The sequence below is a fragment of the Podarcis muralis genome, chromosome W (genome assembly GCF_964188315.1).
Source record: "Podarcis muralis chromosome W, rPodMur119.hap1.1, whole genome shotgun sequence".
Taxonomy (NCBI): Eukaryota; Metazoa; Chordata; class Lepidosauria; order Squamata; family Lacertidae; genus Podarcis; species Podarcis muralis.
The window spans coordinates 425,019-450,018 of NC_135674.1; the positions used below are offsets into that span (position 1 = coordinate 425,019).

The 25,000-nt window shown below is 38.8% G+C and overlaps 1 protein-coding gene across 3 annotated transcripts in view; it reads left to right on the forward strand.

The window, feature by feature from the left end:
- The window catches only part of LOC114589827 (NADPH-dependent diflavin oxidoreductase 1), a 45,963-nt gene that overhangs the window by 5,711 nt on the left and 15,252 nt on the right, over positions 1–25,000 (forward strand). For all 3 annotated transcript variants that reach the window (XM_077922836.1, XM_077922834.1, XM_077922835.1), the window contains exons 3-6: positions 16,504–16,581; positions 18,112–18,209; positions 22,140–22,238; positions 24,148–24,249. In XM_077922836.1, coding sequence (XP_077778962.1) covers positions 16,504–16,581; positions 18,112–18,209; positions 22,140–22,238; positions 24,148–24,249 — 377 coding nt within the window. The remainder of the gene's footprint in view (positions 1–16,503; positions 16,582–18,111; positions 18,210–22,139; positions 22,239–24,147; positions 24,250–25,000) is intronic.

Consider the following 25,000-nt stretch of genomic DNA (forward strand, 5'->3'; position numbering starts at 1 on the left):
TCCCGCAAAAGGACCTTTTTTCTCCCTCTTTTTCCTATTTCTCTCTCCTTTTTTTCCTTTTTTCCTCCCTCATTTTCCTGCTTTTTCCTTCCTATTTTCCTGCTTTTTCCTCTCCCTTTCCCCCTTCTTTTCTCCTTCCTTTTCTCCTTTATTTTCCTCCCTCTTTTTCCTTTTTTCCTCCCTTTCCCCCTTTTTTCCTTTTCCCCCTTTTCCCCTCCTTTTTCCTCTCCCTTTCCCCCTTCTTTTCTCCTTCCTTTTCTCCTTTATTTTCCTCCCTCTTTTTCCTTTTTTCCTCCCTTTTCCCCTTCTTTTTTTCCCTTTTCCTCTCCCTTTTTTCCTTCTTTTCCTCTCCCTTTTTTCCTTCCCTTTCCTTTTTTCCTTTTTTCCCTTTTTTCCTCCTTTTCTCTCTCCCTCTTTTCCTTCTTTTCTCCTTCCTTTTCTCCTTTATTTTTCTCCCTCTTTTTCCTTTTTCCTCCCTTTTTTCCTTCTTTTTCTCTCCCTATTGCCGTTCTCTTTCCTTTTTTCCTTTCCCCCCCTTTTTCCTTTTTTTCCTTTTTCCCCCTTTTTTCCTCCTTTATCCCCCCTGCTTTTTCCTCTCCCTTTTTTCCCTCTTATCTCCTTTATTTTTCTCCCTCTTTTTCCTTTTTCCTCCCTTTCCTCCTTCTTTTTCTCTCCCTTTTTTCCTTCTCTTTCCTTTTTTCCCCTTTCCCCCTTTTTTCCTTTTTTCCCTTCTTTCCTCCCTTTTTTCCTCCTTTTTTTTCTCCCTTTCCCCCTTCTTTTCTCCTTCCTTTTCTCCTTTATTTTTCTCCCTCTTTTTCCTTTTTTCTCTCCCTCTTTTTCCTTTCTCTCCCTTTTTTCCATCTTTTCTCTCTCCCTTTTTTCCTTCTTTTCCCCCTTCTTTTTCTCTCCCTTTTTTCCTTCTTTTCCCCTTCCTTTTCCCCTTTATTTTTCTCCCTCTTTTTCCTTTTTTCTCTCCCTCTTTTTCCTTTCTCTCCCTTTTTTCCATCTTTTCTCTCTCCCTTTTTTCCTTCTTTTCCCCCTTCTTTTTCTCTCCCTTTTTTCCTTCTTTTCCCCTTCCTTTTCCCCTTTATTTTTCTCCCTCTTTTTCCTTTTTTCTCTCCCTCTTTTTCCTTTCTCTCCCTTTTTTCCATCTTTTCTCTCTCCCTTTTTTCCTTCTTTTCCCCCTTCTTTTTCTCTCCCTTTTTTCCTTCTTTTCCCCTTCCTTTTCCCCTTTATTTTTCTCCCTCTTTTTCCTTTTTTCTCTCCCTCTTTTTCCTTTCTCTCCCTTTTTTCCATCTTTTCTCTCTCCCTTTTTTCCTTCTTTTCCCCCTTCTTTTTCTCTCCCTTTTTTCCTTCTTTTCCCCTTCCTTTTCCCCTTTATTTTTCTCCCTCTTTTTCCTTTTTTCTCTCCCTCTTTTTCCTTTCTCTCCCTTTTTTCCATCTTTTCTCTCTCCCTTTTTTCCTTCTTTTTCCCCTTCTTTTTCTCTCCCTTTTTTCCTTCTTTTCTCCTTCCTTTTCTCCTTTATTTTTCTCCCTCTTTTTCCTTTTTTCTCTCCCTATTTTTCCTTTCTCTCCCTTTTCCCCATCTTTTCTCTCTCCCTTTTTTCCTTCTTTTTCCCCTTCTTTTTCTCTCCCTTTTTCCCTTCTTTTCCCCTTCCTTTTCCCCTTTATTTTTCTCCCTCTTTTCCCTTTTTCCCTCCCTTTTTTCCTCCCTTCCTTTTTTCTGGCCGCTTCCGGTGCCGCGTCGACGCCCTGGACGCCTATCCGGTGGCGAGTGCGAATCCCGCCGAATGACGTAGTCCCTGAGCATGCGCAGAGTTCAAACTTTTTTCTCCCTTTTTTCCCTTTATTTCCTCCCTTTTTTCCTGCTTTTTTCTTCCTTTTTTCCTTCCTTTTTCCTCCCAATTTTTCCTTTTTCTCTCTCCCTTTTTTCTTTTTTCCCTCCCTATTTTGCCTTTTCCCCCTCCCTTTTTTCCTTTTTCTCCTCTCCCTTTTTTCCTTCTTTTTTCCTCCCTTTTTTCCTTCTTTTTTTCCTTCTTGTTCTCTCCCTTTTTTCCTTCTTTTTCTCTCCCTTTTTTCCTCCTTTTTTTCCTTCTTTTTCACTCCCTTTTTTCCTTCCTTTTCTCTCCCTTTTTTCCTTTTTCCCCCTTCTTTTTCTCTCCCTTTTTTCCTTCTTTTTCTCTCCCCTTTTCCCTTCTTTTCCCCCCTGCTTTCTCTCTCCCTTTTTTCCTTCTTTTTTCCTCCCTTTTTTCCTTCTTTCCCCCCTTCTTTCTCTCTCCCTTTTTTCCTTCTTTTTCTCTCCCCTTTTCCCTTCTTTTTTCCTCGCTTTTTTCCTTCTTTTTCCCCTTCTTTTTCTCTCCCTTTTTTCCTTCTTTCTCTCTCCCTTTTTCCCTTCTTTTTCCCCTTCTTTTTCTCTCCCTTTTTCCTTCTTTTTTCCCTTCTTTTTCTCTCCCTTTTTTCCTTTCCCCCCTTCTTTTTCTCACCCTTTTTTCCTTCTTTTTTCCTCCCTTTTTTCCTTCTTTTCCCCCTTCTTTTTCCCTCCCTTTTCCCCTTCTTTTCTCCTTCCTTTTTTCCTTTATTTTTCTCCCTCTTTTTCCTTTTTTCCCTCCCTTTTCCCCTGCTTTTTTCCTCCCTTTTCCCCTTCTTTTCCCCCTTCTTTTTCTCTCCCTTTTCCCCTTCTTTTTTCCTTCCTTTTTTCCTTTTCCTCTCCCTCTTTTTCCTTTCTCTCTCTCCCTTTTTTCCTTCTTTTTTCTCTCCCTTTTTTCCTTCTTTTCCCCTTCCTTTTCCCCTTTATTTTTCTCCCTCTTTTTCCTTTTTTCCTCCCTTTCCCCCTTTTTTCCTTTTTCCCCGTTTTTCCTTCTTTCCCCCCTTCTTTTTCTCTCCCTTTTCCCCTTCTTTTCTCCTTCCTTTTTTCCTTTATTTTTCTCCCTCTTTTTCCTTTTTCCCCTCCCTTTTCCCCTTCTTTTTTCCTCCCTTTTCCCCTTCTTTTTTCCCTTCTTTTTCTCTCCCTTTTCCCCTTCTTTTTTCCTTCCTTTTTTGCTTTTCCTCTCCCTATTTTTCCTTTCTCTCTCTCCCTTTTTTCCTTCTTTTTTCCTCCCTTTTTTCCTTCTTTCCCCCTTCTTTTTCTCTCCCTTTCCCCCTTCTTTTCTCCTTCCTTTTTTCCTTTATTTTTCTCCCTCTTTTTCCTTTTTCCCCTCCCTTTTCCCCTTCTTTTTTCCTCCCTTTTCCCCTTCTTTTTCCCCTTCTTTTTCTCTCCCTTTTTTCCTTCTTTTTTCCCTTCTTTTTCTCTCCCTTTTTTCCTTTCCCCCCTTCTTTTTCTCTCTCTTTTTCCCTCCCTTTTTTCCTTCTTTCCCCCCTTCTTTTTCTCTCCCTTTTCCCCTTCTTTTCTCCTTCCTTTTTTCCTTTATTTTTCTCCCTCTTTTTCCTTTTCCCCCTCCCTTTTCCCCTTCTTTTTTCCTCCCTTTTCCCCTTCTTTTCCCCCTTCTTTTTCTCTCCCTTTTCCCCTTCTTTTTTCCTTCCTTTTTTCCTTTTCCTCTCCCTCTTTTTCCTTTCTCTCTCTCCCTTTTTTCCTTCTTTTTTCTCTCCCTTTTTTCCTTCTTTTCCCCTTCCTTTTCCCCTTTATTTTTCTCCCTCTTTTTCCTTTTTTCCTCCCTTTCCCCCTTTTTTCCTTTTTCCCCTTTTTTCCTTCTTTCCCCCCTTCTTTTTCTCTCCCTTTTCCCCTTCTTTTCTCCTTCCTTTTTTCCTTTATTTTTCTCCCTCTTTTTCCTTTTTTCCCTCCCTTTTCCCCTTCTTTTTCTCTCCCTTTTCCCCTTCTTTTCTCCTTCCTTTTTTCCTTTTCCTCTCCCTCTTTTTCCTTTCTCTCTCTCCCTTTTCCCCTTCTTTCCCCCTTCCTTTATTTTTCTCCCTCTTTTTCCTTTTTTCCCTTCCTTTTTTCCTCCCTTCCTTTTTTCTCGCCGCTTCCGGTGCCGGATTGACACCTTGGACGCGTCTCCGGCAGCGAGTGTGAATTCCGCCAATTGATATAGTCCCTGAGCATGCGCAGAGTTCAAACCTTTCTTCTCCCTATTTTTCCTTCTTTTTTCCTCCCAATTTTTCCTTTTTTCCTCCCATTTTTTCCTTTTATTATTTCTCCCTTTTTTCCTCCCCATTTTTCCTTTCTCCCTTTTTTCTTTTTTTCCTCCCTATTTTGCCTTTCCCCCCTCCCTTTTTTCCTTTTTCTCCTCTCCCTTTTTTCCTTCTTTTTTCCTCCCTTTTTTCCTTCTTTTTTCCCTTCTTTTTCTCTCCCTTTTCCCCTTCTTTTCCCCCCTTCTTTCTCTCTCCCTTTTTTCCTTCCTTTTCTCTCCCCCTTTTCCTTCTTTTTTCCTCCCTTTTTTCCTTCTTTTTTTCCTTCTTTCTCTCTCCCTTTTTTCCTTCTTTTTCCCCTTCTTTTTCTCTCCCTTTTTTCCTTCCTTTTCTCTCCCCTTTTCCCTTCTTTCCCCCCCTTCTTTCTCTCTCCCTTTTTTCCTTCCTTTTCTCTCCCCTTTTCCCTTCTTTCCCCCCCTTCTTTCTCTCTCCCTTTTTTCCTTCTTTTTCCCCTTCTTTTTCTCTCCCTTTTTTCCTTCTTTTTTCCCTTCTTTTTCTCTCCCTTTTTTCTTCTTTCTCTCTCCCTTTTTTCCTTCTTTTTCCCCTTCTTTTTCTCTCCCTTTTTCCCCTTCTTTTTCCCCTTCTTTTTCTCTCCCTTTTCCCCTTCCTTTTTTCCTTTTCCTCTCCCTCTTTTTCCTTTCTCTCTCTCCCTTTTTTCCTTCTTTTTTTCTCTCCCTTTTTTCCTTCTTTCCCCCTTCCTTTCCCCCTTTATTTTTCTCCCTCTTTTTCCTTTTTTCCCTTCCTTTTTTCCTCCCTTCCTTTTTTTCTCGCCGCTTCCGGTGCCGGATTGACACCTTGGACGCCTATCCGGTGGCGAGTGCGAATCCCGCCGAATGACGGGGATTTCCTTCTTTTTCTCTCCCTTTCCCCCTTCTTTTTTCCTTCCTTTTTTCCTTTTCCTCTCCCTTTTTTCCTTCTTTTTTCTCTCCCTTTTTCCCTTCTTTCCCCCTTCCTTTTCCCCTTTATTTTTCTCCCTCTTTTTCCTTTTTTCCCTTCCTTTTTTTCCTCCCTTCCTTTTTTTCTCGCCGCTTCCGGTGCCGGATTGACACCTTGGACGCGTCTCCGGCAGCGAGTGTGAATTCCGCCAATTGATATAGTCCCTGAGCATGCGCAGAGTTCAAACCTTTCTTCTCCCTATTTTTCCTTCTTTTTTCCTCCCAATTTTTCCTTTTTTCCTCCCATTTTTTCCTTTTATTATTTCTCCCTTTTTTCCTCCCCATTTTTCCTTTCTCCCTTTTTTCTTTTTTTCCTCCCTATTTTGCCTTTCCCCCCTCCCTTTTTTCCTTTTTCTCCTCTCCCTTTTTTCCTTCTTTTTTCCTCCCTTTTTTCCTTCTTTTTTCCCTTCTTTTTCTCTCCCTTTTCCCCTTCTTTTCCCCCCTTCTTTCTCTCTCCCTTTTTTCCTTCCTTTTCTCTCCCCCTTTTCCTTCTTTTTTCCTCCCTTTTTTCCTTCTTTTTTTCCTTCTTTCTCTCTCCCTTTTTTCCTTCTTTTTCCCCTTCTTTTTCTCTCCCTTTTTTCCTTCCTTTTCTCTCCCCTTTTCCCTTCTTTCCCCCCCTTCTTTCTCTCTCCCTTTTTTCCTTCCTTTTCTCTCCCCTTTTCCCTTCTTTTCCCCCCTTCTTTCTCTCTCCCTTTCTTCCTTCTTTTTCCCCTTCTTTTTCTCTCCCTTTCTTCCTTCTTTTTCCCCTTCTTTTTCTCTCCCTTTTCCCCTTCTTTTCTCCTTCCTTTTTTCCTTTATTTTTCTCCCTCTTTTTCCTTTTTTCCCTCCCTTTTCCCCTTCTTTTTCTCTCCCTTTCCCCCTTCTTTTTTCCTTCCTTTTTTCCTTTTCCTCTCCCTCTTTTTCCTTTCTCTCTCTCCCTTTTTTCCTTCTTTTTTCTCTCCCTTTTTCCCTTCTTTCCCCCTTCCTTTCCCCCTTTATTTTTCTCCCTCTTTTTCCTTTTTCCCCTTCCTTTTTTCCTCCCTTCCTTTTTTCTCGCCTCTTCCGGTGCCGGATTGACACTTTGGACGCCTATCCGGCGGCGAGTGTGAATTCCGCCAATTGATATAGTCCCTGAGCATGCGCAGAGTTCAAACCTTTCTTCTCCCTATTTTTCCTTCTTTTTCTCTCCCTTTTTTCCTTCTTTCTCTCTCCCCTTTTCCCTTCTTTCCCCCCCTTCTTTCTCTCTCCCTTTTTTCCTTCTTTTTCCCCTTCTTTTTCTCTCCCTTTTTTCCTTCTTTTTTCCCTTCTTTTTCTCTCCCTTTTTTCCTTCTTTCTCTCTCCCTTTTTTCCTTCTTTTTCCCCTTCTTTTTTCCCTTCTTTTTCCCTTCCTTTTTTTCCTTTTCCTCTCCCTATTTTTCCTTTCTCTCTCTCCCTTTTTTCCTTCTTTTTCCCCTTCTTTTTCTCTCCCTTTCTTCCTTCTTTTTCCCCTTCTTTTTCTCTCCCTTTTTTCCTTCTTTTTTCCCTTCTTTTTCTCTCCCTTTTTTCCCTTCTTTTCTCCCTTCTTTTTCTCTCCCTTTCCCCCTTCTTTTCTCCTTCCTTTTTTCCTTTTCCTCTCCCTCTTTTTCCTTTCTCTCTCTCCCTTTTTTCCTTCTTTTTCCCCTTCTTTTTCTCTCCCTTTCTTCCTTCTTTTTTCCCTTCTTTTTCTCTCCCTTTTTTCCTTCTTTTCCCCCTTCTTTTTCTCTCCCTTTTTCCCCTTCTTTTTCCCCTTCTTTTTCTCTCCCTTTCCCCCTTCTTTTTTCCTTCCTTTTTTCCTTTTCCTCTCCCTCTTTTTCCTTTCTCTCTCTCCCTTTTCTCCTTCTTTTTTCTCTCCCTTTTTCCCTTCTTTCCCCCTTCCTTTCCCCCTTTATTTTTCTCCCTCTTTTTCCTTTTTTCCCTTCCTTTTTTCCTCCCTGCTTCCGGTGCCGGATTGACACCTTGGACGCCTATCCGGCAGCGAGTGTGAATTCCGCCAATTGATATAGTCCCTGAGCATGCGCAGAGTTCAAACCTTTCTTCTCCCTATTTTTCCTTCTTTTTTCCTCCCAATTTTTCCTTTTTTCCTCCCATTTTTTCCTTTTATTATTTCTCCCTTTTTTCCTCCCAATTTTTCCTTTCTCCCTTTTTTCTTCTTTTCCTCCCTATTTTGCCTTTCCCCCCTCCCTTTTTTCCTTTTTCTCCTCTCCCTTTTTTCCTTCTTTTTTTCCTTCTTTTTCTCTCCCTTTTTTCCTTTTTCTCCTCTCCCTTTTTTCCTTCTTTTTCTCTCCCTTTTTTCCTCCTTTTTTTCCTTCTTTTTCTCTCCCCTTTTCCCTTCTTTTTCCCCCTTCTTTCTCTCTCCCTTTTTTCCTTCTTTTTCTCTCCCCTTTTTCCTTCTTTTTTCCTCCCTTTTTTCCTTCTTTTTTTCCTTCTTTCTCTCTCCCTTTTTTCCTTCTTTTCCCCCTTCTTTTCCTCTCCCTTTTTTCCTTCTTTTTCCCCTTCTTTTTCTCTCCCTTTTTTCCTTCTTTTCCCCCTTCTTTTTCTCTCCCTTTTTTCCTCCTTTCTCTCTCCCTTTTTTCCTTCTTTTTTCCCTTCTTTTTCTCTCCCTTTTTTCCCTTCTTTTTTCCCTTCTTTTTCTCTCCCTTTTTTCCCTTCTTTCTTCCCTTCTTTTTCTCTCCCTTTTTCCCTTCTTTTTCCCTTCCTTTTTTCCTTTTCCTCTCCCTATTTTTCCTTTCTCTCCCTTTTTCCCTTCTTTTTCCCCTTCTTTCTCTCTCCCTTTTTTCCTTCTTTTTCCCCTTCTTTTTCTCTCCCTTTTTTCCTTCTTTTTCCCCTTCTTTTTCTCTCCCTTTTTTCTTCTTTCTCTCTCCCTTTTTTCCTTCTTTTCCCCCTTCTTTTTCTCTCCCTTTTTCCCCTTCTTTTTCCCCTTCCTTTTCTCTCCCTTTCCCCCTTCTTTTCCCCTTCCTTTTTTCCTTTTCCTCTCCCTCTTTTTCCTTTCTCTCTCTCCCTTTTCTCCTTCTTTTTTCTCTCCCTTTTCCCCTTCTTTCCCCCTTCCTTTCCCCCTTTATTTCTCTCCCTCTTTTTCCTTTTTTCCCTTCCTTTTTTCCTCCCTTCCTTTTTTTCTCGCCGCTTCCGGTGCCGGATTGACACCTTGGACGCCTATCCGGCAGCGAGTGTGAATTCCGCCAATTGATATAGTCCCTGAGCATGCGCAGAGTTCAAACTTTTTTCTCCCTTTTTTCCCTTTATTTCCTCCCTTTTTTCCTGCTTTTTTCTTCCTTTTTTCCTTCCTTTTTCCTCCCAATTTTTCCTTTTTCTCTCTCCCTTTTTTCTTTTTTTCCTCCCTATTTTGCCTTTCCCCCCTCCCTTTTTTCCTTTTTCTCCTCTCCCTTTTTCCCTTCTTTTTTCCTCCCTTTTTTCCTTCTTTTTTTCCTTCTTTTTCTCTCCCTTTTTTCCTTTTTCTCCTCTCCCTTTTTTCCTTCTTTTTCTCTCCCTTTTTTCCTCCTTTTTTCCCTTCTTTTTCACTCCCTTTTTTCCTTCCTTTTCTCTCTCTTTTTTCCTTTTTTTCCCTTCTTTTTCTCTCCCCTTTTCCCTTCTTTTCCCCCCTGCTTTCTCTCTCCCTTTTTTCCTTCTTTTTTCCTCCCTTTTTTCCTTCCCCCCCTGCTTTCTCTCTCCCTTTTTTCCTTCTTTTTCTCTCCCCTTTTCCCTTCTTTTTTCCTCCCTTTTTTCCTTCTTTTTTCCCTTATTTTTCTCTCCCTTTTTCCCTTCTTTCTCTCTCCCTTTTTCCCTTCTTTTCCCCCTTCTTTCTCTCTCCCTTTTTTCCTTCTTTTTTCCCTTCTTTTTCTCTCCCTTTTTTCCTTCCCCCCCTTCTTTTTCTCACCCTTTTTTCCTTCTTTTTTCCTCCCTTTTTTCCTTCTTTCCCCCCTTCTTTTTCTCTCCCTTTTCCCCTTCTTTTCTCCTTCCTTTTTCCCTTTATTTTTCTCCCTCTTTTTCCTTTTTTCCCTCCCTTTTCCCCTTCTTTTTTCCTCCCTTTTCCCCTTCTTTTTCTCTCCCTTTTCCCCTTCTTTTCCCCTTCCTTTTTTCCTTTTCCTCTCCCTCTTTTTCCTTTCTCTCTCTCCCTTTTCTCCTTCTTTTTTCTCTCCCTTTTTCCCTTCTTTTCCCCTTCCTTTTCCCCTTTATTTCTCTCCCTCTTTTTCCTTTTTTCCCTTCCTTTTTTCCTCCCTGCTTCCGGTGCCGGATTGACACCTTGGACGCCTATCCGGCGGCGAGTGTGAATTCCGCCAATTGATATAGTCCCTGAGCATGTGCAGAGTTCAAACCTTTCTTCTCCCTATTTTTCCTTCTTTTTTCCTCCCAATTTTTCCTTTTTTCCTCCCATTTTTTCCTTTTATTATTTCTCCCTTTTTTCCTCCCAATTTTTCCTTTCTCCCTTTTTTCTTTTTTTCCTCCCTATTTTGCCTTTCCCCCCTCCCTTTTTTCCTTTTTCTCCTCTCCCTTTTTTCCTTCTTTTTTCCTCCCTTTTTTCCTTCTTTTTCTCTCCCTTTTCCCCTTCTTTTCCCCCCTTCTTTCTCGCTCCCTTTTTTCCTTCCTTTTCTCTCCCCTTTTTCCTTCTTTTTTCCTCCCTTTTTTCCTTCTTTTTTTCCTTCTTTCTCTCTCCCTTTTTTCCTTCTTTTTCCCCTTCTTTTTCTCTCCCTTTTTTCCTTCCTTTTCTCTCCCCTTTTCCCTTCTTTCCCCCCCTTCTTTCTCTCTCCCTTTTTTCCTTCTTTTTCCCCTTCTTTCTCTCTCCCTTTTTTCCTTCTTTTTTCCCTTCTTTTTCTCTCCCTTTTTTCCTTCTTTCTCTCTCCCTTTTTTCCTTCTTTTTTCCCTTCTTTTTCTCTCCCTTTTTTCCCTTCTTTTTTCCCTTCTTTTTCCCTTCCTTTTTTTCCTTTTCCTCTCCCTATTTTTCCTTTCTCTCTCTCCCTTTTTTCCTTCTTTTTCCCCTTCTTTTTCTCTCCCTTTCTTCCTTCTTTTTCCCCTTCTTTTTCTCTCCCTTTTTTCCTTCTTTTTTCCCTTCTTTTTCTCTCCCTTTTTTCTTCTTTCTCTCTCCTTTTTTTCCTTCTTTTTCCCCTTCTTTTTCTCTCCCTTTTTCCCCTTCTTTTTTCCCTTCTTTTTCTCTCCCTTTTCCCCTTCCTTTTTTCCTTTTCCTCTCCCTCTTTTTCCTTTCTCTCTCTCCCTTTCTTCCTTCTTTTTCCCCTTCTTTTTCTCTCCCTTTTTTCCTTCTTTTTTCCCTTCTTTTTCTCTCCCTTTTTTCCTTCTTTCTCTCTCCCTTTTTTCCTTCTTTTTTCCCTTCTTTTTCTCTCCCTTTTTTCCCTTCTTTTTTCCCTTCTTTTTCCCTTCCTTTTTTTCCTTTTCCTCTCCCTATTTTTCCTTTCTCTCTCTCCCTTTTTTCCTTCTTTTTCCCCTTCTTTTTCTCTCCCTTTCTTCCTTCTTTTTCCCCTTCTTTTTCTCTCCCTTTTTTCCTTCTTTTTCCCCTTCTTTTTCTCTCCCTTTTCCCCTTCTTTTCTCCTTCCTTTTTTCCTTTATTTTTCTCCCTCTTTTTCCTTTTTTCCCTCCCTTTTCCCCTTCTTTTTCTCTCCCTTTTCCCCTTCTTTTCCCCTTCCTTTTTTCCTTTTCCTCTCCCTCTTTTTCCTTTCTCTCTCTCCCTTTTTTCCTTCTTTTTTCTCTCCCTTTTTTCCTTCTTTTCCCCTTCCTTTTCCCCTTTATTTTTCTCCCTCTTTTTCCTTTTTTCCTCCCTTTCCCCCTTTTTTCCTTTTCCCCCTTTTTTCCTTCTTTCCCCCCTTCTTTTTCTCTCCCTTTTCCCCTTCTTTTCTCCTTCCTTTTTTCCTTTATTTTTCTCCCTCTTTTCCCTTTTCCCCCTCCCTTTTCCCCTTCTTTTTTCCTCCCTTTTCCCCTTCTTTTTCTCTCCCTTTTCCCCTTCTTTTCCCCTTCCTTTTTTCCTTTTCCTCTCCCTCTTTTTCCTTTCTCTCTCTCCCTTTTCTCCTTCTTTTTTCTCTCCCTTTTCCCCTTCTTTTCCCCTTCCTTTTCCCCTTTATTTTTCTCCCTCTTTTTCCTTTTTTCCCTTCCTTTTTTCCTCCCTGCTTCCGGTGCCGGATTGACACCTTGGACGCCTATCCGGCAGCGAGTGTGAATTCCGCCAATTGATATAGTCCCTGAGCATGTGCAGAGTTCAAACCTTTCTTCTCCCTATTTTTCCTTCTTTTTTCCTCCCAATTTTTCCTTTTTTCCTCCCATTTTTTCCTTTTATTATTTCTCCCTTTTTTCCTCCCAATTTTTCCTTTCTCCCTTTTTTCTTTTTTTCCTCCCTATTTTGCCTTTCCCCCCTCCCTTTTTTCCTTTTTCTCCTCTCCCCCTTTTCCTTCTTTTTTCCTCCCTTTTTTCCTTCTTTTTTTCCTTCTTTCTCTCTCCCTTTTTTCCTTCTTTTTCCCCTTCTTTTTCTCTCCCTTTTTTCCTTCCTTTTCTCTCCCCTTTTCCCTTCTTTCCCCCCCTTCTTTCTCTCTCCCTTTTTTCCTTCCTTTTCTCTCCCCTTTTTCCTTCTTTTTCCCTCCCTTTTTTCCTTCTTTTTTTCCTTCTTTCTCTCTCCCTTTTTTCCTTCTTTTTCCCCTTCTTTCTCTCTCCCTTTTTTCCTTCCTTTTCTCTCCCCTTTTCCCTTCTTTCCCCCCTTCTTTCTCTCTCCCTTTTTTCCTTCCTTTTCTCTCCCCTTTTCCCTTCTTTCCCCCCCTTCTTTCTCTCTCCCTTTTTTCCTTCTTTTCCCCCTTCTTTTTCTCTCCCTTTTTTCCTTCTTTTTTCCCTTCTTTCTCTCTCCCTTTTTTCTTCTTTCTCTCTCCCTTTTTCCCTTCTTTTTCCCCTTCTTTTTCTCTCCCTTTTTCCCCTTCTTTTTTCCCTTCTTTTTCTCTCCCTTTTTCCCTTCCTTTTTTCCTTTTCCTCTCCCTCTTTTTCCTTTCTCTCTCTCCCTTTTTTCCTTCTTTTTTCTCTCCCTTTTTCCCTTCTTTCCCCCTTCCTTTCCCCCTTTATTTTTCTCCCTCTTTTTCCTTTTTCCCCTTCCTTTTTTCCTCCCTTCCTTTTTTCTCGCCTCTTCCGGTGCCGGATTGACACCTTGGACGCCTATCCGGCGGCGAGTGTGAATTCCGCCAATTGATATAGTCCCTGAGCATGCGCAGAGTTCAAACCTTTCTTCTCCCTATTTTTCCTTCTTTTTCTCTCCCTTTTTTCCTTCTTTCTCTCTCCCCTTTTCCCTTCTTTCCCCCCCTTCTTTCTCTCTCCCTTTTTTCCTTCTTTTTCCCCTTCTTTTTCTCTCCCTTTTTTCCTTCTTTTTTCCCTTCTTTTTCTCTCCCTTTTTTCCTTCTTTCTCTCTCCCTTTTTTCCTTCTTTTTCCCCTTCTTTTTTCCCTTCTTTTTCCCTTCCTTTTTTTCCTTTTCCTCTCCCTATTTTTCCTTTCTCTCTCTCCCTTTTTTCCTTCTTTTTCCCCTTCTTTTTCTCTCCCTTTCTTCCTTCTTTTTCCCCTTCTTTTTCTCTCCCTTTTTTCCTTCTTTTTTCCCTTCTTTTTCTCTCCCTTTTTTCCCTTCTTTTCTCCCTTCTTTTTCTCTCCCTTTCCCCCTTCTTTTCTCCTTCCTTTTTTCCTTTTCCTCTCCCTCTTTTTCCTTTCTCTCTCTCCCTTTTTTCCTTCTTTTTCCCCTTCTTTTTCTCTCCCTTTCTTCCTTCTTTTTTCCCTTCTTTTTCTCTCCCTTTTTTCCTTCTTTTCCCCCTTCTTTTTCTCTCCCTTTTTCCCCTTCTTTTTCCCCTTCTTTTTCTCTCCCTTTCCCCCTTCTTTTTTCCTTCCTTTTTTCCTTTTCCTCTCCCTCTTTTTCCTTTCTCTCTCTCCCTTTTCTCCTTCTTTTTTCTCTCCCTTTTTCCCTTCTTTCCCCCTTCCTTTCCCCCTTTATTTTTCTCCCTCTTTTTCCTTTTTTCCCTTCCTTTTTTCTCGCCGCTTCCGGTGCCGGATTGACACCTTGGACGCGTCTCCGGCAGCGAGTGTGAATTCCGCCAATTGATATAGTCCCTGAGCATGCGCAGAGTTCAAACCTTTCTTCTCCCTATTTTTCCTTCTTTTTTCCTCCCAATTTTTCCTTTTTTCCTCCCATTTTTTCCTTTTATTATTTCTCCCTTTTTTCCTCCCAATTTTTCCTTTCTCCCTTTTTTCTTCTTTTCCTCCCTATTTTGCCTTTCCCCCCTCCCTTTTTTCCTTTTTCTCCTCTCCCTTTTTTCCTTCTTTTTTTCCTTCTTTTTCTCTCCCTTTTTTCCTTTTTCTCCTCTCCCTTTTTTCCTTCTTTTTCTCTCCCTTTTTTCCTCCTTTTTTTCCTTCTTTTTCTCTCCCCTTTTCCCTTCTTTTTCCCCCTTCTTTCTCTCTCCCTTTTTTCCTTCTTTTTCTCTCCCCTTTTTCCTTCTTTTTTCCTCCCTTTTTTCCTTCTTTTTTTCCTTCTTTCTCTCTCCCTTTTTTCCTTCTTTTCCCCCTTCTTTTCCTCTCCCTTTTTTCCTTCTTTTTCCCCTTCTTTTTCTCTCCCTTTTTTCCTTCTTTTCCCCCTTCTTTTTCTCTCCCTTTTTTCCTCCTTTCTCTCTCCCTTTTTTCCTTCTTTTTTCCCTTCTTTTTCTCTCCCTTTTTTCCCTTCTTTTTTCCCTTCTTTTTCTCTCCCTTTTTTCCCTTCTTTCTTCCCTTCTTTTTCTCTCCCTTTTTCCCTTCTTTTTCCCTTCCTTTTTTCCTTTTCCTCTCCCTATTTTTCCTTTCTCTCCCTTTTTCCCTTCTTTTTCCCCTTCTTTCTCTCTCCCTTTTTTCCTTCTTTTTCCCCTTCTTTTTCTCTCCCTTTTTTCCTTCTTTTTCCCCTTCTTTTTCTCTCCCTTTTTTCTTCTTTCTCTCTCCCTTTTTTCCTTCTTTTCCCCCTTCTTTTTCTCTCCCTTTTTCCCCTTCTTTTTCCCCTTCCTTTTCTCTCCCTTTCCCCCTTCTTTTCCCCTTCCTTTTTTCCTTTTCCTCTCCCTCTTTTTCCTTTCTCTCTCTCCCTTTTCTCCTTCTTTTTTCTCTCCCTTTTCCCCTTCTTTCCCCCTTCCTTTCCCCCTTTATTTCTCTCCCTCTTTTTCCTTTTTTCCCTTCCTTTTTTCCTCCCTTCCTTTTTTTCTCGCCGCTTCCGGTGCCGGATTGACACCTTGGACGCCTATCCGGCAGCGAGTGTGAATTCCGCCAATTGATATAGTCCCTGAGCATGCGCAGAGTTCAAACTTTTTTCTCCCTTTTTTCCCTTTATTTCCTCCCTTTTTTCCTGCTTTTTTCTTCCTTTTTTCCTTCCTTTTTCCTCCCAATTTTTCCTTTTTCTCTCTCCCTTTTTTCTTTTTTTCCTCCCTATTTTGCCTTTCCCCCCTCCCTTTTTTCCTTTTTCTCCTCTCCCTTTTTCCCTTCTTTTTTCCTCCCTTTTTTCCTTCTTTTTTTCCTTCTTTTTCTCTCCCTTTTTTCCTTTTTCTCCTCTCCCTTTTTTCCTTCTTTTTCTCTCCCTTTTTTCCTCCTTTTTTCCCTTCTTTTTCACTCCCTTTTTTCCTTCCTTTTCTCTCTCTTTTTTCCTTTTTTTCCCTTCTTTTTCTCTCCCCTTTTCCCTTCTTTTCCCCCCTGCTTTCTCTCTCCCTTTTTTCCTTCTTTTTTCCTCCCTTTTTTCCTTCCCCCCCTGCTTTCTCTCTCCCTTTTTTCCTTCTTTTTCTCTCCCCTTTTCCCTTCTTTTTTCCTCCCTTTTTTCCTTCTTTTTTCCCTTATTTTTCTCTCCCTTTTTCCCTTCTTTCTCTCTCCCTTTTTCCCTTCTTTTCCCCCTTCTTTCTCTCTCCCTTTTTTCCTTCTTTTTTCCCTTCTTTTTCTCTCCCTTTTTTCCTTCCCCCCCTTCTTTTTCTCACCCTTTTTTCCTTCTTTTTTCCTCCCTTTTTTCCTTCTTTCCCCCCTTCTTTTTCTCTCCCTTTTCCCCTTCTTTTCTCCTTCCTTTTTCCCTTTATTTTTCTCCCTCTTTTTCCTTTTTTCCCTCCCTTTTCCCCTTCTTTTTTCCTCCCTTTTCCCCTTCTTTTTCTCTCCCTTTCCCCCTTCTTTTCCCCTTCCTTTTTTCCTTTTCCTCTCCCTCTTTTTCCTTTCTCTCTCTCCCTTTTTTCCTTCTTTTTTTCTCTCCCTTTTTCCCTTCTTTCCCCCTTCCTTTTCCCCTTTATTTCTCTCCCTCTTTTTCCTTTTTTCCCTTCCTTTTTTCCTCCCTTCCTCCGGTGCCGGATTGACACCTTGGACGCCTATCCAGCGGCGAGTGCGAATTCCGCCAATTGATATAGTCCCTGAGCATGCGCAGAGTTCAAACCTTTCTTCTCCCTATTTTTCCTTCTTTTTTCCTCCCAATTTTTCCTTTTTTCCTCCCATTTTTTCCTTTTATTATTTCTCCCTTTTTTCCTCCCAATTTTTCCTTTCTCCCTTTTTTCTTCTTTTCCTCCCTATTTTGCCTTTCCCCCCTCCCTTTTTTCCTTTTTCTCCTCTCCCTTTTTTCCTTCTTTTTTTCCTTCTTTTTCTCTCCCTTTTTTCCTTTTTCTCCTCTCCCTTTTTTCCTTCTTTTTCTCTCCCTTTTTTCCTCCTTTTTTTCCTTCTTTTTCTCTCCCCTTTTCCCTTCTTTTTCCCCCTTCTTTCTCTCTCCCTTTTTTCCTTCTTTTTCTCTCCCCTTTTTCCTTCTTTTTTCCTCCCTTTTTTCCTTCTTTTTTTCCTTCTTTCTCTCTCCCTTTTTTCCTTCTTTTCCCCCTTCTTTTTCTCTCCCTTTTTTCCTTCTTTTTTCCCTTCTTTTTCTCTCCCTTTTTTCCTTTCCCCCCCTTCTTTTTCTCTCTCTTTTTTCCTCCCTTTTTTCCTTCTTTCCCCCCTTCTTTTTCTCTCCCTTTCCCCCTTCTTTTCTCCTTCCTTTTTTCCTTTATTTTTCTCCCTCTTTTTCCTTTTTCCCCTTCTTTTTTCCTCCCTTTCCCCCTTCTTTTTCCCCTTCTTTTTCTCTCCCTTTTCCCCTTCTTTTCTCCTTCCTTTTTTCCTTTATTTTTCTCCCTCTTTTTCCTTTTTTCCCTCCCTTTTCCCCTTCTTTTTCTCTCCCTTTTCCCCTTCTTTTCCCCCTTCTTTTTCTCTCCCTTTTCCCCTTCTTTTTTTCCTTTTCCTCTCCCTCTTTTTCCTTTCTCTCTCTCCCTTTTCTCCTTCTTTTTCTCTCCCTTTTTCCCTTCTTTCCCCCTTCCTTTCCCCCTTTATTTTTCTCCCTCTTTTTCCTTTTTTCCCTTCCTTTTTTCCTCCCTGCTTCCGGCGCCGGATTGACACCTTGGACGCCTATCCGGCGGCGAGTGCGAATTCCGCCAATTGGTATAGTCCCTGAGCATGCGCAGAGTTCAAACCTTCCCCCTGTTTTTCTGCTTCTCTCAGGCCAAGCTGATCGAGGAGCCGCTGGCGATTTTCGTCTGCGCCACCGCGGGGCAAGGGGACCCGCCGGACAACATGAAGGTTCAAAAATTTTAATTGATTAATTTAACTTAATTCACTTAATTGTTCCAAACGTTCCTTCTCTCTCTTTGGCGAGTCCTTTTGAATTCGTTAATTTGATTCATGTCATGTATTCTATAAATGATCATCTATATCCTTGATTCTATACATTTAATTTATAGGATTTATTATATCAATCTATATCATTTAATAGATTTCTATAATTTAGATTATAAATTATAAATTTAGATTTATTATATCAATCTATATCATTTAATAGATTTCTATAATTTATTCTATAAATTATAATCTCTATCATTTATTCTATACATTTGATTTATAGGATTCATTCTATAAATCTATAGAATTTATTCTATAAATTTAATGTATAGAATTGATAGAATGTATTCTATAAGTTTAATTTATAGAATTTGTTCTAGAAGTTTAATTGATATAATTGATATAATTTATTCTATAGATTTAATTTATATAATTTATATAATTGATTCTATGAATTTAATTTATATAATTTATTCTATAAATCTATACAATTTATTCTATAACTTTAATTTATATAATTTATATAATGGATTCTATAAGTTTAATTTATATAATTTATTCTATAAATTTAATTTATATAATTTATTCTATAAATTTAATTTATATAATTTATATAATTTATTCTATAAATTTAATTTATATAATGTATTCCATAAATTTAATTTATATAATTTATAGAATTTATTCTATAAATTACAATTTATAATTTATTCCATAAATTTAATTTATATAATTTATTCTATAAATTTAATTTATATAATTTATTCTATAAATTTAATTTATATAATTTATATAATGTATTCTATAAATTTAATTTATATAATTTATATAATGTATTCTATAAATTTAATTTATATAATTTATATAATTTATTCTATAAATTTAATTTATATAATTTATATAATTGATTCTATAAGTTTAATTTATATAATTTATTCTATAAATTTAATTTATATAATTTATATAATTTATTCTATAAATTTAATTTTTATAATTTATTCTATAAATTTAATTTATATAATTTATATAATTTATTCTATAAATTTAATTTATATAATATATTATATAAATCTATATAATTTATTCTATAAATTTAATTTATATAATTTATTCTATAAATTACCATTTATAATTTATTCTATAAATTCAATTTATATAAGTTCTTCTATAAATTTAATTTATATAATTTATTCTATAAATTTAATTGATATAACGTATTCTATAAGTTTAATTTACATAGTTGATATAATTTATTCCATAAATTTAATTTACATAATTTATTCACACGCCCCTCGTGGAATCGAATGTCTTTGTCATTGAATGGATTCAACATGACATATTGGAATGGAAGGTATTCAGTTGTCCATTAATGAAGAATTAATTGAATGTATTAATCAATGCCTTAATCAGTGGATGAATATTTAATTTGGCTTCTTTCCATTAGAAAACAAATAAAATACTTTTTTTTTTTTTTTAATATAAAAAATCCAGAATTTCTGGAGGTTCCTCTTCCGGAAAAACCTGCCTCTCACATCTCTCTCCCGGTTGGATTACGCCGTTGTGGGGCTGGGCGATTCCTCCTACCCCAAGTAAGTCCGGGGGGGAATTGGGAAAAATGGGGAAATCCCGGGAAAAATGGGGAAAAATGGGGAAATCCGGGGGGGGGGGATTGGGGGGGGGGAACCAGGTGAAAATTGGAAAAACCGTGGGAAAATGGAAAAAAACAGGGGGGAAATGGGAATATCCGGGGGGGGGGAATTGGAAAAACCGTGGGGAAAATGGGAAAATCCAGGGGGGAAATGGGAAAATCTGGGGGGAAATGGGGAAAAAATGGGGAAATCTGGGGGGAAATGGAAAATGCAGGGGGGAAATGGGGAAATCTGGGAGGAAATGGGGGAAAATATCCAGGTGAAAATTGGGAAAACCGTGGGAAAATGGGAAAATCCAGGGGGAAAATGGGAAATACAGCGGGGAAATGGGAATATCCGGGGGGGGGAATTGGAAAAACCGTGGGAAAAATGGGAAAATCCAGGGGGGAAATGGGAAAATCTGGGGGGAAATGGGGAAAAAATGGGGAAATCTGGGGGGAAATGGAAAATGCAGGGGGGAAATGGGAAAATCTGGGAGGAAATGGGGGAAAATATCCAGGTGAAAATTGGGAAAACCGTGGGAAAATGGGAAAATCCAGGGGGGAAATGGGAAAAACAGGGGGGAAATGGGAAAATCTGGGGGGAAATTGGAAAAAAATGGGGAAATCTGGGGGGAAATGGAAAATGCAGGGGGGAAATGGGAAAATCTGGGAGGAAATGGGGGGAAATATCCAGGTGAAAATTGGAGAAACCGTGGGAAAATGGGAAAATCCAGGGGGAAAATGGGAAATACAGCGGGGAAATGGGAAAATCTGGGGGGAAATTGGAAAAAAATGGGAAAATCCCGGGAAAAATGGGAAAAAATGGGAAAATCCGGGGGGGGGAATTGGGGGGGAAAAACCAGGTGAAAATTGGAAAAACCGTGGGAAAATGGAAAAAAACAGGGGGGAAATGGGAATATCCGGGGGGGGAATTGGAAAAACCGTGGGAAAAATGGGAAAATCCAGGGGGGAAATGGGAATATCCGGGGGGGAATGGGAAAATCTGGGGGGAAATTGGAAAAAAATGGGGAAATCTGGGGGGAAATGGAAAATGCAGGGGGGAAATGGGAAAATCTGGGAGGAAATGGGGGAAAATATCCAGGTGAAAATTGGGAAAACCGTGGGAAAATGGGAAAATCCAGGGGGGAAATGGGAAATACAGCGGGGAAATGGGAAAATCTGGGGGGAAATTGGAAAAAAATGGGGAAATCCCGGGAAAAATGGGAAAAAATGGGAAAATCCGGGGGGGGAATTGGGGGGGGAAACCAGGTGAAAATTGGAAAAACCGTGGGAAAATGGAAAAAAACAGGGGGGAAATGGGAATATCCGGGGGGGGGAATTGGAAAAACCGTGGGGAAAATGGGAAAATCCAGGGGGGAAATGGGAATATCCGGGGGGAAATGGGAAAATCTGGGGGGAAATGGGGAAAAAATGGGGAAATCTGGGGGGAAATGGAAAATGCAGGGGGGAAATGGGAAAATCTGGGAGGAAATGGGGGGAAATATCCAGGTGAAAATTGGAAAAACCGTGGGAAAATGGGAAAATCCAGGGGGAAAATGGGAAATACAGCGGGGAAATGGGAAAATCTGGGGGGAAATTGGAAAAAAATGAGGAAATCCCGGGAAAAATGGGAAAAAATGGGAAAATCCAGGGGGGGGAATTGGGGGGGAAAAACCAGGTGAAAATTGGAAAAACCGTGGGAAAATGGAAAAAAACAGGGGGGAAATGGGAATATCCGGGGGGGGGGGAATTGGAAAAACCGTGGGAAAAATGGGAAAATCCAGGGGGGAAATGGGAATATCCGGGGGGAAATGGGAAAATCTGGGGGGAAATGGGGAAAAAATGGGGAAATCTGGGGGGAAATGGAAAATGCAGGGGGGGAAATGGGAAAATCTGGGAGGAAATGGGGGAAAATATCCAGGTGAAAATTGGGAAAACCGTGGGAAAATGGGAAAATCCAGGGGGAAAATGGGAAATACAGCGGGGAAATGGGAAAATCTGGGGGGAAATTGGAAAAAAATGGGAAAATCCAGGGGAAAATAGGAAAACCTGGTGGAAAATTGGAAAATCTGGGGGGAAATTGGAAAAAATATCCAGGTGAAAATTGGAAAAACCGTGGGAAAATGGGAAAATCCAGGGGGGAAATGGGAATATCCGGGGGGGAAGGGGGAAATCTGGGGGGAAATTGGAAAAAAATGAGGAAATCCCGGGAAAAATGGGAAAAAATGGGAAAATCCGGGGGGGGAATTGGGGGGGGGGGAACCAGGTGAAAATTGGAAAAACCGTGGGAAAATGGGAAAAAAACAGGGGGGAAATGGGAATATCCGGGGGGGGGGAATTGGAAAAACCGTGGGAAAAATGGGAAAATCCAGGGGGGAAATGGGAATATCCGGGGGGAAATGGGAAAATCTGGGGGGAAATTGGAAAAAAATGGGGAAATCTGGGGGGAAATGGAAAATGCAGGGGGGAAATGGGAAAATCTGGGGGGGAATGGGGGAAAATATCCAGGTGAAAATTGGGAAAACCGTGGGAAAATGGGAAAATCCAGGGGAAAAATGGGAAATACAGCGGGGAAATGGGAATATCCGGGGGGGGATTGGAAAAACCGTGGGAAAAATGGGAAAATCCAGGGGGGGAATGGGAATATCCGGGGGGAAATGGGAAAATCTGGGGGGAAATTGGAAAAAAATGGGGAAATCTGGGGGGAAATGGAAAATGCAGGGGGGAAATGGGGAAAAATATCCAGGTGAAAATTGGAAAAACCGTGGGAAAATGGGAAAATCCAGGGGGGAAATGGGAATATCCGGGGGGAAGGGGGAAATCTGGGGGGGAATTGGAAAAAATGGGAAAATCCGTTGGAAAATGGGAAAACCTGGTGGAAAATTGGAAAATCTGGGGGGAAATTGGAAAAAATATCCAGGTGAAAATTGGAAAAACCGTGGGAAAATGGGAAAATCCAGGGGGGAAATGGGAATATCCGGGGGGGAAGGGGGAAATCTGGGGGGAAATTGGAAAAAATGGGAAAATCCGTGGGAAAATGGGAAAATCCAGGGGGGAAATGGGAAATACAGCGGGGAAATGGGAAAATCTGGGGGAAATTGGGGAAAAAATGGGAAAATCCAGGGGAAAATAGGAAAACCTGGTGGAAAATTGGAAAATCTGGGGGGAAATTGGAAAAAATATCCAGGTGAAAATTGGAAAAACCGTGGGAAAATGGGAAAATCCAGGGGGGAAATGGGAATATCCGGGGGGGGGGAGGGGGAAATCTGGGGGGAAATTGGAAAAAATGGGAAAATCCGTTGGAAAATGGGAAAATCCAGGGGGGAAATGGGAAAATCTGGGGGGAAATTGGAAAAAATATCCAGGTGAAAATTGGAAAAACGGTGGGAAAATGGGAAAATCCAGGGGGGAAATGGGAATATCCGGGGGGGAAGGGGGAAATCTGGGGGGAAATTGGAAAAAATGGGAAAATCCGTTGGAAAATGGGAAAATCCAGGGGGGAAATGGGAAAATCCGGGGGGAAATGGGAAAATCTGGGGGGGAATCGGAAAAAATATCCCGGTGAAAATTGGGAAAACCGTGGGAAAATGGGAAAATCCGTGGAAAAATGGAAGAAACGGGGGGAATGGGAAAATCCGGGGGGAAATGGGAAAAATATCCAGGTGAAAATTTGAAAAACCGTGGGAAAATGGGAAAATCCAGGGGGAGGTTTGAAAATCCGGGAAAATGTTGGAAAATCCATGAAAATCGGGGAGGAAATTGGAAAAAGTGGGAAAATCCAGGGGAAATTTAGAAAAAATATGACAATCCGTCGGGGGGGGGGATTTGGGAAACCCGGAGAAAAATGGGAAAATCCGGGGGGGAATTCTCCTTTTTCATCCCTCTCCAGGTTCAACTTTGTGGCCAAAAAGCTGCACAAGAGGCTCCGCCAATTGGGCGGCTGCCCGCTGCTTCCGCCCGCTTTGGGGGACGACCAGCACGATTTGGGGTGAGTCTATTATTATTATTATTATTATTATTATTATTATCCTCTCTAATCGTCCCGCAAGTTGTTCCTCCATGAATAAAGCCTTTGCTCCGCTATAATATATTATTATTATTATCCTCTCTAATCGTCCCGCAAGTTGTTCCTCCATGAATAAAGCCTTTGCTCCTCTATAATATATTATTATTATTATTATTATTATTATTATTATTATTATTATTATTATTATTATCCTCTCTAATCGTCCCGCAAGTTGTTCCTCCATGAATAAAGCCTTTGCTCCTCTATAATATATTATTATTATTATTATTATTATTATTATTATTATTATTATTATTATTATCATCCTCTCTAATCGTCCCGCAAGTTGTTCCTCCATGAATAAAGCCTTTGCTCCTCTATAATATATTATTATTATCCTCTCTAATCGTCCCGCAAGTTGTTCCTCCATGAATAAAGCCTTTGCTCCTCTATATATTATTATTATTATTATTATTATTATTATTATCCTCTCTAATCGTCCCGCAAGTTGTTCCTCCATGAATAAAGCCTTTGCTCCTCTATATTATTATTATTATTATTATTATTTTCCTCTCTAATCGTCCCGCAAGTTGTTCCTCCATGAATAAAGCCTTTGCTCCTCTATAATATATTATTATTATTATTATTATTATTATTATCCTCTCTAATCGTCCCGCAAGTTGTTCCTCCATGAATAAAGCCTTTGCTCCTCTATAATATATTATTATTATTATTATTATTATTATTATTATTATTATTATCCTCTCTAATCGTCCCGCAAGTTGTTCCTCCATGAATAAAGCCTTTGCTCCTCTATAATATATTATTATTATTATTATTATTATTATTATTATTATGATGATGATCCACTCTAATCGTCCCGCAAGTTGTTCCTCCATGAATAAAGCCTTTGCTCCTCTCTAATTTATTATTATTATTATTATTATTATTATTATTATTATTATTATTATTATCCTCTCTCTAATATATTATTATTATTATTATTATTATTTTTATTATTATTATTATTATCCTCTCTAATCGTCCCGCAAGTTGTTCCTCCATGAATAAAGCCTTTGCTCCTCTATAATATATTATTATTATTATTATTATTATTATTATTATTATTATTATTATTCTCTCTAATCGTCCCGCAAGTTGTTCCTCCATGAATAAAGCCTTTGCTCCTCTATATTATTATTATTATTATTATTATTATTATTATTATCCACTCTAATCGTCCCGCAAGTTGTTCCTCCATGAATAAAGCCTTTGCTCCTCTATATTATTATTATTATTATTATTATTATTATTATTATTATTATTATTATTATCCTCTCTAATCGTCCCGCAAGTTGTTCCTCCATGAATAAAGCCTTTGCTCCTCTATAGTATATTATTATTATTATTATTATTATTATTATTATTATTCTCTCTAATCGTCCCGCAAGTTATTCCTCCATGAATAAAGCCTTTGCTCCTCTATATATATTATTATTATTATTATTATTATTATTATTATTATTATTATTATGTTTTATTATTGTTATTATTATTTTATGTTATATTATTGCTGTTATTATTATTATTTCACTAAATTTTATTATGCTATATTATTGTTGTCGTTGTTGTTGTTTATATTATTGTTATTATTATTGTTATTTTATTAAATCATGTTATTTTATTGTTGTTGTTTTATTATATTTTATTATTGTTATTATTATTATTTTATCTTATGTTCTATTATTGCTGCTATTGTTATTATTATTATTTTATTAAATTTTATTATTATTATTATTATTGTTGTTTATTATATTTTATTTTATTATTGTTGTTGTTATTATTATTCTTATTATTAACGACCGCTGGATCCCTTTCTGTCCTCCTGCAGGCCGGACGCCGCAGTGGATCCCTGGCTAGTGGATCTCTGGGAGAAGATCCTGACTTTGTATCCTCTTCCTCCCGGCCTGGAAATCCTGAGTCCGGACGTCGTGTAAGCAATATTCATGGAGGAACAACTTGCGGGACGATTAGAGAGGATAATAATAATAATATATTATAGAGGAGCAAAGGCTTTATTCATGGAGGAACAACTTGCGGGACGATTAGAGAGGATAATAATAATAATAATAATAATAATAATAATAATAATAATAATAATAATATATTATAGAGGAGCAAAGGCTTTATTCATGGAGGAACAACTTGCGGGACGATTAGAGAGGATAATAATAATAATAATAATAATAATTATTATTATTATTATTATTATTATTATTATTATTATTATTATTATCCGTGTAAGCAATATCAACATCAGCTGCTTGCATTATTATTATTATGAATAAATAAATGAAATTTCTTATGAATAAATAAATAAATACATTGAATACATTAAATCTATTATTATTATTATTATTATTATTATTATTATTATTATCATTATCATCATCATCATTATTATTTGTTGGATGCCCAACTCAACATCAGCTGCTTATTATTATTATTATTCCAACTTCTTTCCCCCCTCTTCTTTAATAATAATATGAATAATATTATTATTCCCATTATTATTATTATTATTATTATTATTATTATTATTATTATTATTTTGTTCTTCTTCTTCTTCTTCTTCTTCTTCTTCTTATTCCAACCTCTTCTTTGATAATAAGATGAATTATATTATTATTATTATTATTATTATTATTATTATTATTATTATTCCAACCTCTTCTTTCATAACA